Source organism: Crotalus tigris, unplaced genomic scaffold (genome assembly GCF_016545835.1).
Source record: "Crotalus tigris isolate CLP2741 ecotype Arizona unplaced genomic scaffold, ASM1654583v1 scf7180000023724.639413, whole genome shotgun sequence".
Lineage (NCBI taxonomy): Eukaryota > Metazoa > Chordata > Lepidosauria > Squamata > Viperidae > Crotalus > Crotalus tigris.
Genome location: NW_024100142.1, coordinates 498220 through 510356, shown reverse-complemented (window position 1 = coordinate 510356; position 12137 = coordinate 498220). Strand labels below are relative to the sequence as shown.

The following is a 12137-nucleotide window of genomic DNA, read 5'->3' as shown; positions in this document are numbered from 1 at the left end:
GTTCCCAAGCAAACCCCACCCCACAGTTCATCCGGACAGTTCAAACCGGCCAATCCCCAGGTGTTAAGTCCATCATGGGAAAGGGGAGATAACATTGGTCCACCTCCAGTCATAGCGCGATGTTCAAACAACACAACTCTTCGCACCTTCTTTTCAGAATGGAGAAATAAGCCAGGCTCTGGAGGTTTTATTTCTTTCTCCCCCCTTTTTTTCTACCTGACAGGTTAGGGAGAAGAAAGTTCAAAGAGAGATAGTGCAGGAGCACAAAGTGTTACATTGTGGCAATAAAGGAAGCTAAGGTGATATGTTACACTGTAGAAATAGAGAAAGGAGGCAGGGAAGCAAAATGCTACACTGTATCAATAGAGGAAGCTAAGGCAATAACCGCGCTCCGTCCCCCCTTCCCTCTAGGAATATGGCAGAACCCAGGGAGAGGAGAATGGAATCGGGAGGCGAGAGAAAGATAGGCAGGGGAGTATGCAATATGATAGATATTGTTTCTGATAGTATGTTTCTTATATCTTCTACTTTATATCCTTTCCATCACTCTGTACTTCACTGTGTTTTTCCTCTTCTTCTTCTTCTTCTTCTTCTTCTTCTTCTTCTTCTTCTTCTTCTTCTTCTTCTTCTTCTTCTTCTTCTTCTTCTTCTTCTTCTTCTTCTTCCTCTTCCTCTTCCTCTTCCTCTTCCTCTTCCTCTTCCTCTTCTCTTCCTCTTTGTACCCCCTATCTCCTATCAGCTTGCTCAGGTCCATTAGGCTGCTGCCACCGAGGAGAAGAGTGGTGAGGTTTTGTGCTAGCTGGCCGGCCAGGCAAGGAGTAGGTCAGGGGATGGTGGCTGGCTGGCTGGCTGGCTAGGGAGGGGGAATCATGGCTGCTTTGGGGGGGATTTGCCAAGCAGGGTAGTGGCATTGGCAGCTCCCCCCACCCGGCCTGTTTCCCCAGTTCAGTTACCGGTAGCAGTTTCCTCAGCAAGCACCCCATGGCCCTTACCAAGTTTCCATTTCACAAGCTTTCTGGAGGTGAGGAGAAGTGCAGTTACTGTGCTGCCAGGCGGGTCTGGTGGGCAGCGTTGCCTTCCACTTTTCCTGCTGCTGCATTGGCTGCTGGTGTTGCCCTCCTGAGAGGAGGGTGCGGTGATTGGTTGGTGGCCATGCCACAAATGGAGATTGATCATTCCCCAAACCCCACCACTGTCAAAGGAGGAGGAGGAACAGGGAGAAGAAAGAGGGAAATTGGCCGAGCCGGCCAGGCACCAAAGCCCCACTGAAAAAAGTGGAGTCTCTTTGCGAGCCTGCCTAGCCCGCATCAGCCTTGCTCTCCACAGCGTGCTACAGCTGATCCGAGGCATGAAGAGTACAGCTGATGGATGAGTGCATAGCAGACATGCACACAGACTCTGCTGTTTTCGGCAGCGCTTCTGATCAGTAACCCTGCAGCAACCCTAACCCCATCGCTGTCAAAGGAAAAAAGCGGAGTCTGTGTGCACTCCTGCTTGCCTGTATCAGCCAGGCTCTCCATGGCATGCTGCAGCTGATCAGAAGTGCTTTTTCTGGTGGGGCTTCAATCCCCATTTGTGGCATAGCCATCAACCAATCACCGTGCCCTCCTCTCAGGAGGGCAACACTAGCAGCCAGTGCCGCAGCTGGAAAAGTGGAAGGCAACACCTGGTGGCTCAGTAACTGCACTTCTCAGCTCCAGGAAGCTAGTGCAATAGAAACTTGACAGTGAGGGCCGCTGAGAGAGCTGCTGAGGGAGCTGCTACCAGCAAGAGAGCCGTGGAAATGGGCTGGGTGGGGAGCTGCCAATGCTGCTGTCCTGAGGCTTGGCAGATCCCCCCCCCCAAAGCAGCCATAATTCCCTCTCTGCAGCCAGCCACCATCCCCTGACTTTGCCTGGCCAGCCAGCTGGCACAAAATCTCACCACTCCTCCTCGGCGGCGGCAGTCTGAGGCATGGGAGAGGAGGGGTAGGATTTTTGCTGCCAGTCTCTTTAACTTCTTAAAAGTTTACTTGATGCAGAATGCATGTCTTTCTCTTTCTGCATCAAGTTACACTGTCTGGTAGTGAAAATCCAATACCGGGGAAAAAATCCCAATCTCATGCATGGGAATCTGCACCGCCTGCCTCCCCCTCCCCCCATGCCTCGGGTTGACACCACCAGCAGCTCGCACAGGTCCATTAGACTGCCACCGCCACCCAGACGCCTGGCCTACCCAGCACAAAGGAGGCAAAATGTCTGGCCAGCAAGCCCCGCATAGAGGTGTAGAGCAAGCCCACGTCCAGCAAGCCAAACGCTACCCTGAGCGGGGAAAGCCAGATCCCCATTGGTGCCATGGCCCTCCAGTCCCAGCCAGGATTGTGTGCCTCCCCGCCATCTCTGCTAGGCCTGGGCGGCCATGACGCCAAGGGAGATCTGGCTTTCCCCGCTCAGGGTGGCCTTTTGCCTGCTGGGCATGGGTGTGCACCTCTACGCGGGGCTTGCTAACTGGCTGCTTCGCCTCCTTTGTGCTGGATGGGGTTACTGCTCTGGGCGGTGGCAGCCTAATGGACCTGCGTAAGCTGCTGGCAGCAGCAGTTGCGCACATGCCCACAGAAATGGCTCTGCGTGCCGCCTGTGGCACGCATGCCATAGGTTTGCCATCACAGCACTAAGCCAATGGAGGGTAACTTGAAAAGGCTTCAAGAGGCTTTCAATAATAATAGTGTAGAGGTGTCCCAAAAGGGGCAGAACCTATTCTTTTTTACCTCTTTTGAAGCAGATGGGGAGATTTTAAGGATGGTAATAGAATAGGGACACCTCTGAAGAAAAACTACCGAAATGGGCCAAAAAATGAAAAGAAAAGAAAACATGCCAACGAATTTTTCAGATACCCCAACTGGACACTTGTTCCTATACTTATTTAAGAAAAGGAAAGAAAGGAAAAAGATGAATCTGAAGTAGAACCATTTTGCTACTAGATTTCCACAATACTATTTTATGGTAATAGGGAACACAAATGGGGGCTAGTAGACACATATACTCTCTCAAACGACATTATAGCTGAGTATAATCTGTGAACCCTTTTTTGTATTGCCTGCTTTCTCACAACATACACTAACATAGGATGGATAGTTATCATGTAGTGCATATTTCAAAGTTTGGGGAGTTTTTTAGAATAGGAATGTAATAGAAGAATCCTCTGAGTTAGTTAAGAAGATTATTTTATTAGGTTAGAGAGAAAGTGAGGAGAAGATGAAGAAGAACAAAGATAGCAGGAGAACACAGATTTTGATGAAATCAGTTTTGAGGATTGAATCAGTTTGAACTAGTTGGTGTGGGGAAAATATTGAACACAGAAATTACTTTAAAAATGGAATGAGTCCATGGGAACGATCTCTAATAAGATGCAGCATGGCACAATATATAGGTCCAGACTGCTGGAAACTGCTAGCAAAATGATAGGAAAGTGTTCTTTTCTCTCTTCAGTATATTGAACGCACAATCTTATACTTAGTTGTCAACATTAGTGGCTAAGTTCACCTACTATGCTAGGCAAACCCAAATAAATAAAATGATCACTTACTGTGACACCTGATCCAGGCCAAGAAGCTGCTGAGGACTGAGTCACAAGCCTATGATTCATTGCATTTTGCTGTACCTTAGGAATAATAGTGCATCTTAGGCACTCTGCTTAAAGCACATTAAATGAGTTATTGATTCAAGCAAATATAATGGCTCTCCTCACCAGTCATGCAGCCATTTGGCCAGACTTACTTTCATTAGGGTGCCATAAATTATAAAACAAATCAATATACATGCAATAAATAGTATTACAAAATTAGATGAGGTGAATAGGATTGCTAAATTGTGCTAATATGATGGTATTATAAGGGAGAAGGAACACTGCTAGCCTAAATAAAAAGTGCCTTTTAAATCAAAACTTTAATGCTGTTCAACAGTAATAATTTTTGTTTGCTTTCAGTCCCTCTCTAAATTACACACAGAAGCTCTACTTGATAATAATTCTAAATCTTCTAAGATACCACACATACATAATGCTGGGTTCCTAAAGGCAAAACTGACAACCATGGTCCTCCATCCTTTCTCTATGCAGCCTTAGTTTCACAGCAAAAAAAAAAAACATGGAAATGAATATGGTCTGATAATAATTTCTTATGTAGTGGCTTTAATGATGTTGCCTTTGTTTTATCCCCATTTTAAAGATATTTTTAGTTTTTTCAGGTTATTTGTTTTTGTTTTGCTCTTCTCGATATGGTTATGCCATGGACACAATTTAGGATGTTTAATAAAGAATGAGGTTGCTGGAGTGGTCATGGGAGGAATCTGCCCAATTTCTATTAACTATTTTAGGGTATTAGCACTCATTCTTTCATTCTACTCACTGAAAACATCCCTTTACAATTGTTTGGGCTTAGACTACAGCAAACACCTGGCTTCATACAGAGGTCATGCAGATCTGTCCATATACATGCCTAACCAGAGTTTCCTAAAGGTTTCTTATAAGCAGAAATTTAGCACACTTTGAAAGAATGCTAGGCTTATTTTTTAAATCCAGTTTCAGTATTTTTAAGAAGTCAATAGATGATGTAGATAAGGAGGATAAAAATCCTATAATTGGAGCACTGAGACAGTGAATGCCACCATTGGTAATATTAGGAGCTTTATTGTTAATTATGCTTTTTCTATAAGCTGCATAGATTCCTATTGATTTAAGCAACATAAACAAAACTTGTAATAAACCACAAACTATAGTAGGGAAAACAAGAGTCCTGGTGGCGCAGTGGTTAGAATGCAGCATTGCAAGCTAACTCTGCCCACAGTCTAGAGTTCAATCCTGATGGGGCTCATGTTGATTCAACCTTCCATTCTTCCATGGTCAGTAAAATGGGGACCCAGATTGTTGGGGGGGGGGGGGAAATGCTGACCTTGTAAATTGCCCAGAGAGTGCTGTAAAGAACTGTGGGGGAGGGGATATATAATCTAAGTGCTATTGCTATTATGTGCTGATATTACTGTAGAAGTCACCTTGAGAGGGGCAGCAGATATATCAGTTTTACAAATTGGCAAGTGATTGGGAAGGGAATCTTGTGTGTTACTGCTGAGATACATGAGTTTGTACCTTAGCACTGCTTCTGATCATTAGAAATCTAGATAATTCCACAAATCCAAACCTTTTTAAAGAAACAAAGTGGGTTTTTAAAGTTACAGTGTTAGCATGTTAAGCTCCATAGCCTTGTATAAGATAGTTTTGGTTGAGGATCTTTCTTTTAACAATTTAAAATGGTATGTCAGCATGAATCCTAATTTGCCAAACAGGAGGTACAGTACAGGAAGAATGGAAGTTTACTTTCTACACTTAAAAGGGGTGTTTACTCACAAGGGACAAAAATGCATTTTTCTATTTGTACAACAGTAAAACAGGTTCCTTTTCCTTTTGGAGGAATCTAAATAGTTTTATATTTCTATTTATTTGTAATTAACATTTTTGTTGACAGCCTGCTTATCTTATTTCAGATCAGATAAAACTCTGCAGGATATAGTATATAAACTGGTGCCAGGACTCTTCAAAGGTATGAATTTGTGACTGCTGAGAGTTTAGAGAATAGAATTTGGGACAGAGCTTCCTAGCTTCCTAGCTGATAGCAAAATGCAGCAATCTTAATTTGATTTTGATTTTGCATGATTTTTAACTTGAGGCTGATAAATAATAGTACATAATTATTAAGAAAAGTATTTTGAAAAATATCTTAGGACTTAATGCAAACTGGATTGAAATTATTTTTTATAATTTACAATTGCATAATTGTTTCTGAATAATAATAAATGTATTTGCAAAATGGAAGAGAAGGAAGCCACTAAATGTATTAATCTTGCTTTTATTTGCAGATGAAATGAAGAGACGACGTGATTTTTATGCAGCATATCCTCTGGCAGATGGTATGATATCTGCCTCATTTGTCTTCTGTTGTATGTAAACAGTAATATTCATTTTAAAAAACAGGTGATTTTTCATTCCCTTTCTTTACTTGTTTAGTTCCCAATGGATCCAATGAAGACAGGGGTGAAGTTTCAGAACAGGATAAAGGGAATCTCACAGATGATGAAACTGTCAGCTTATCCATAGAATTCTATGAAGGAATCAGGTAACCCTTTAGGGAATATAAAAGTAATGATATTTTGCTGATATATCTTCTGATAGATCATTATAGCTTTAATATTTTTATCTCTTTCTCTTACTTTCTCTTCCATATCATTTAACTGCCCAAATCATTTTGGGTACAGGTAGTCCTCAGTTTCTGACTATTCATTTAACAATGGTTGGAAGTTATGATGGCCTCAGAAAAAATGACTTTCAACCTTCCTCAGAGTTATGACTGTTGCACCACCCTTGTGGTCAAAATTGCAATTCGGAATTTGGCAAACAGCTCACATTTACAATGGTTAAAGCAGTGATGGGATTCAGCTGGTTTGCACCAATTTGGCAGAACCAATACCTACTTTTTTCTTGAGTTCGGGGAACCGGCTCTGAAATGGCCAGATTAGTGTGTACTCATGTGTCTCCAGTCCCTTGCTTGCTACAATCTGGCTCCCCCCCCCCACTCCTAGATTTTTGCTGCCAGACTGTTTAACTTTCTTTAAAGTTTACTTGATGCAGAATGTAGATCCTTCCCATTCTGCATCAAGTAAACTTTAAAGAAAATTAAACAGTCTGGCAGTGAAAATCCAGCACAGGGGGGGAAAAAACTCTGGTTTTTTGAGACACCAGACTAATGTGCATTCATGGGCCTCCAATCCCCTTGCTTGCTGCAAAGCCAGATTGGAGTCGTCTGGTCTCTCTTTCCAGCCCATTTTGGACCCGGTCCAAAAGCAAAGGGAGTGGTTCCCACTCCATCCAATCGCTGCTTGGCTTTGTTTCCAAAGACACTCTGCGCAGGCTCCAGACAAAACCCCGGAACTGAAAAAGAAGCAACGGGAGCGAAGGGCAGTTTAAAGGCAGAGGAAGAAGGAGAAAGTGGGAGAAGTCACTATTGAACACATGAGGTGTGATAGGTGTCGGGATGTGGTAGGCCTGGCTGCAGGGGCCCTTTGGTACGGTAAGTGGTTGTGGGATACATGGGGCAGCTCTCCCTCCCCCACTTGCCTCGTGGCAGCGGTCCCCCCCGCCTCCCCCTCTGTGCCCTCCCTGCAGAGAACCAGTTGTTAAATTATTTGAATCCCACCACTGGGTTAAAGAATGTTGTGGTCGTGTGATCACGATTTGTGATTTTCCCAGCCAGCTTCTGACAAGTAAAGTCAGTTGAGGAAGCCAGATTTGCTTAACAGTTATGTGATTTGTTTAATGATCATGTGATTTGCTTAACAATCTTGGTAAAAATAGTTGTAAAATCAGGTCTGGTCTCATAATGATTCACTTAATGACCATACTGCTTAACAACTGAAATTCCAAACTCAATTGTGATCATATGTTGGGGACTATCTGTATATCATCTTTATCCGTATTCATCTCAGAATGAGATACATATGTATAAGTTAGAACTAAACAAAAGCAGACCCAAAGGAAAGAATTAATTTATATACTGAATTCTTACTTTTGTTGAAAATTTCCACAAATTGTTATAAAGAATTAGTTTAACAAAAAAGGAAGTGCCAAAGGAACAGGATCATTCATTTCCCTTTATATTTTTCATATCTTTCTTCCTATTTATTTATTTATTTATGAGACTTATATACCGCTTTAAGTGCAAGGACTCTCTAAGCGGTGTACACCAGTAAGCAATGTATATATATATATATTTTACATTGCCCCCAACAATCTGGGTCCTCATTTTACCTACCTCGGAAGGATGGAAGGCTGAGTCAACCTTGAGCCGGTGAGATTTGAACCGCTGACCTGCTGAACACAGTCATGGGCATAGTAGGTGTAGGAAGGGAAGAAGGTAGCTACTCTTTAGGTAGTAATGTTAACCTTGCTAATTTCCCCACTCCTCCTGCTGAGAGATCCCCTAGATTTATACTTCTGAACACACTTCTGTTTAATGACCAGCTAAGCAGAATCTTAAACAAATTGAATGGTTTTCTGCAAGCACATCTTCTGTACCCAATCAGGAATCCCAGCCTGAAATCAGGCCTCAGTATGGCTAACCATTAGACCAAACTTGCTTTGTTATACTGCAATATAACATTTTTAATAAATATTAACAATTATAAAATGTTATATTTTATAACATTTTTAAACATAAATAGCACACAAAAATGTAAAGCTGAAATCTTTTTGAAATTGGAGTCAACTCCTGGTAATTTCATGAATACATCATGTCATTTTCTTGACAGCAATATAAAAATAGTTTGCCATGATTTTGTTTCTTCTAGATTTCAGTTTTCAAGATGAGCTATGATCAGTTAAATGCTCCAGCTAGCTGAGCCAAATTCATACGCACATCCACAAATCTGCCCCTCCATTAGAAATTTGGGGAAAGGCAGGCTTGAAGAATGTATGCTGCACGTTCCCTTTCCATTCCAAAATTTCTAATGATAAGACAGAAATGTCACAATCTAAATAATTTTTAAAGGGGGTGGGAGCAAATGGAGCACCAGCAAAATGCTTTGGATATAGTACGCTTGAATGTTAGTAAGGCATTTGACAAAGTAGAGTACAATCTACTTTTTGGTAAAATAGAAAAAAGCGGGATAGATAGCATTACTACCAGATGAATTTGTAACTGGCTGACAAACTATGCTCAATGTGTAGTCCTTAATGGAATTAAGGATGCAGTGAGATATCCTAAATTCTGTCTTAGCCCATTACTCTTCAGCAATTTCATAAAGATTTAGATGAGGGGATAGAAGGGGAACTCATAAAATCTGCAAATCAAATCTGGCAGGAATAACCAACACCCTAGAAGATAGGCTCAAGTTCCAGATGGATCTCGACAGACTTTAACACTGGGCCCTATCTAATAAAATGAAATTCAATAGAGAAAAAGGGAAAGTTTTACACTTAGGCAAGAAAAACCAAATGTATAGGTACAGATTAAGTGAAACTTGGCTCAGTAGCAGAAATTGCAAGAGGGTTCTTGGAGACCTAGTAGACGATCACTTAAATATAAGCCAGCGGTGTGTGGCAGCCACCAAAAAAGCCAATTCAATCGTAGGCTGCATTATCAGAGAGATAGAATCAAGATATGTTGTGTTAATACCCTTTTATAAGACCTTGGTAAGACCACACTTGGAATAATACTGCATTCAGTTTTGGTCTCCATATTGTAATATATATATATATATATATATATATATATATATATATATATATATATATATATATATATATATATATATATATATTCAGATTCTGGAAAGAGTGCAGAGAAGAGCAACAAAGATGAGTAGGAAGCTGCATTAACTTTCTTCTGCCTTAACCATTTGGTTGTATGTTTTATGTGCTTTGAGTTGTTGTCTTGCTACATGATCCACTTTCTTTTGAGCTCATGGACAGATACCTTGATGTTTTCCTGTAGGATGCTTCTATAATTCAGAATTCATAGTTCTAGCAGTGAGGGCAAGCCATCTTTGTCAGCAAAGCAGGTCCAAACCAGGATGTCACTGTTTCATAGATGGAATAAGATTTATTTGCCAACCTTTTGCCAAAAGGTTCAATTTTGCTCTCATCTGTCTACAGCACATTCTTCCAATGGTCTAGCTGATCTATGTAATCCTTTGCAAACTAACTGAGCAACTATTCTTTTTGGAGAGTAGTGGCTTTCTTCTTTCAAGCCTGCCATGTATACCATTGTTGTTCAGTGTTCTCCTGATGGTTGTCTTATCAACACTGACATTCACAAACGGGGTAGAGGTCTTTGGTTCCATAGATGTTACTTTGGGATTCTCTGAGATCTTCTGGGCCATTACATACTTTGCTCTTGATGTGATCTTGGCTAGTCAACAACTCCTAGAGAGGGTAAGAATGGCATTGAATCACTTCCATTTGTACACAATCTGCCTATTTCCTTGGAAATAGATTGGAATCTTTTTCAGGTGGGTGAGGTCAAAGGTCCTCAAAAATATCCTTTGTTCAAGCTATGACATACTTCTGTTGCAAAGAAAGCAAAAATCCAAAATTCTGTTCTTTAAATAAGGCAAGATTTCACACACTGACATCTGATTATCATCTTATGACCGAAACAACTCATTCTAATTACCCCTTCAAATGAACTGATAATCCTAGAGATTCACATAGTTTTGCCATACATAGATATGTAGTTTTGGATTATTTTCTTTAGTAAATAAATGAACAAATGTAATGTTTTCATTTTTGACTCATTTGTTTATTTGGATTCTCTTAATCTATTTTAGGACCTGCATGAATAACAGATCATGTTTTAAGTCATACTTATTCAGAAATGTTGAAAATTCAAAAAGTTCTTGGCCTCTTCCTAATTCTTATTATGTCTATCTATTCCCTATCTTCAGTTTGCACTGAGAATTGGCTAATTTATATCCTTTCAAATTAATTTAACAGAACATTTCACAGCTTCTCTCTTAGACTACAATCTGGCAGTTAGTGATTTGTACATGTATATATTTGGCTGGCTCTTAATGAAAACAGAAATACTAACTAGGGTGAAAGGACAATACTGATGGTAGGGCCATCAATAGCACATGTTCCATTGCTTCCTCTTTTTAAGGATGGTTTCTTGCAAAGTCTTATACCATTAACGCTAAAGGAAGATATTTTCCTGCATAAGCCAGAATAGCAAATAGTGATTCCATCCAAATCAAGATACTTACTATTTAATACTGATAGCTAATACTGGTCTAACACAATTGCCTGGAAGTAAAAATGTGTTGTCATTGTCATCATCATCATTATCATCATCATCCTCCTATATTCAGCCCTGGGCAGCATGCAAACTAAATTCCTCCAAATAGTTATTTTATTCTGCCTAATAGTACTTTATTATAGGGAAGTTTTTTTATATACCATTAGAAAAAAATTGTGTACTCTGTAACCTATATAGCTAAAATGCATGCAGAAATAATCATATTTGCTGATTCTGGGTGGCCTGGTATATTTCATGTAGGGATAACTAGCTATCCCTCTATCGCAACATGGCACCTTGGTACTTATTGTTAATTGATTCCAGGAGGCATGATGAGTACCAAAAACAATGAGTTCCAAACAATTTTTTCCCATAAGGAATAATATAATGAGTCACAAGGCAACCAATACTGACAAGCTCTAGCTTGTGTGTTGAATACCAAACAAACAATGAGTACTGGAACAAAATTTTACATCAAAATGTGTTGAGTACCAAATTTGATGAGTTTCAAAGCAGTTGATTACCAAAGTACCACTGTATCTGTATTTGTATACATTTAACTCATTAGTCTTCTTAATTCTTCAGAGATGAAAATAAAGGGACTGTTGAAAATGGAAACATAGAAAAAGATAAGGTGAGTTACATCATGGTGTGGATTCTGTATTAAATTTAAACAGCTACATGTTCTAAGGTGATTTTAATAGGCAAGAAATATATACATTTTCTCTAATTCCATTCATTGTTCATATGTTATGACAGCAATCATTCTTAATTTGGTGGACTTGTCTAAAACCTCTAAACTGGATTCCTTCTTCTTTAGCATAGTGATTCTTTTATGCAGGGCTTTTTTTGTCCTAGAACGCCCAGAACGGAGTTCCGGCACCTTTTTTGGATGGAACCTTGTAGGGTAGGCAAGTTCGGTTGTATGACGTGTGTGAGTTCCGGCACTTTTTTTTTTTTTTTTAAGGAAAAAAAGCACTGCTTTTATGTAAAGGTTCAAGCAGCTATCCTCTGACTACAAAAGGCTCTTTTTCTTAATATTACTAAAGGCAACCATATCTCATCTGCAAAAAAGTTGACAACCTCTATAACAGCAAACAGCTAGAGCTTCCTATGTATATTTGTTATCGTCTAGTGACATTTTGCACTCTCAGATTGGGTAGTCTTAATATTTTATTATTTGGAAACAAGTTGTAGGATATGGATTAATTTGGAGAAAACTCTAATATTTATATGAAATCTAAGTTTAAATCATATTATTAAAAAGCATCCTGAACTTGGGCTTAAGTGAGCTCCTAGTTATACAAATGTCAGCATT

General features: G+C 40.1%; 1 protein-coding gene across 5 annotated transcripts in view; it reads left to right on the top strand.

Annotated features, from left to right (window-relative positions):
* The window catches only part of PCGF2 (polycomb group ring finger 2), a 97417-nt gene that overhangs the window by 70729 nt on the left and 14551 nt on the right, over positions 1-12137 (top strand). For all 5 annotated transcript variants that reach the window (XM_039321293.1, XM_039321290.1, XM_039321289.1 and 2 more), the window contains 4 exons: positions 5517-5572; positions 5889-5939; positions 6037-6145; positions 11405-11453. In XM_039321293.1, the coding sequence (XP_039177227.1) occupies positions 5517-5572; positions 5889-5939; positions 6037-6145; positions 11405-11453 (265 nt within the window). The remainder of the gene's footprint in view (positions 1-5516; positions 5573-5888; positions 5940-6036; positions 6146-11404; positions 11454-12137) is intronic.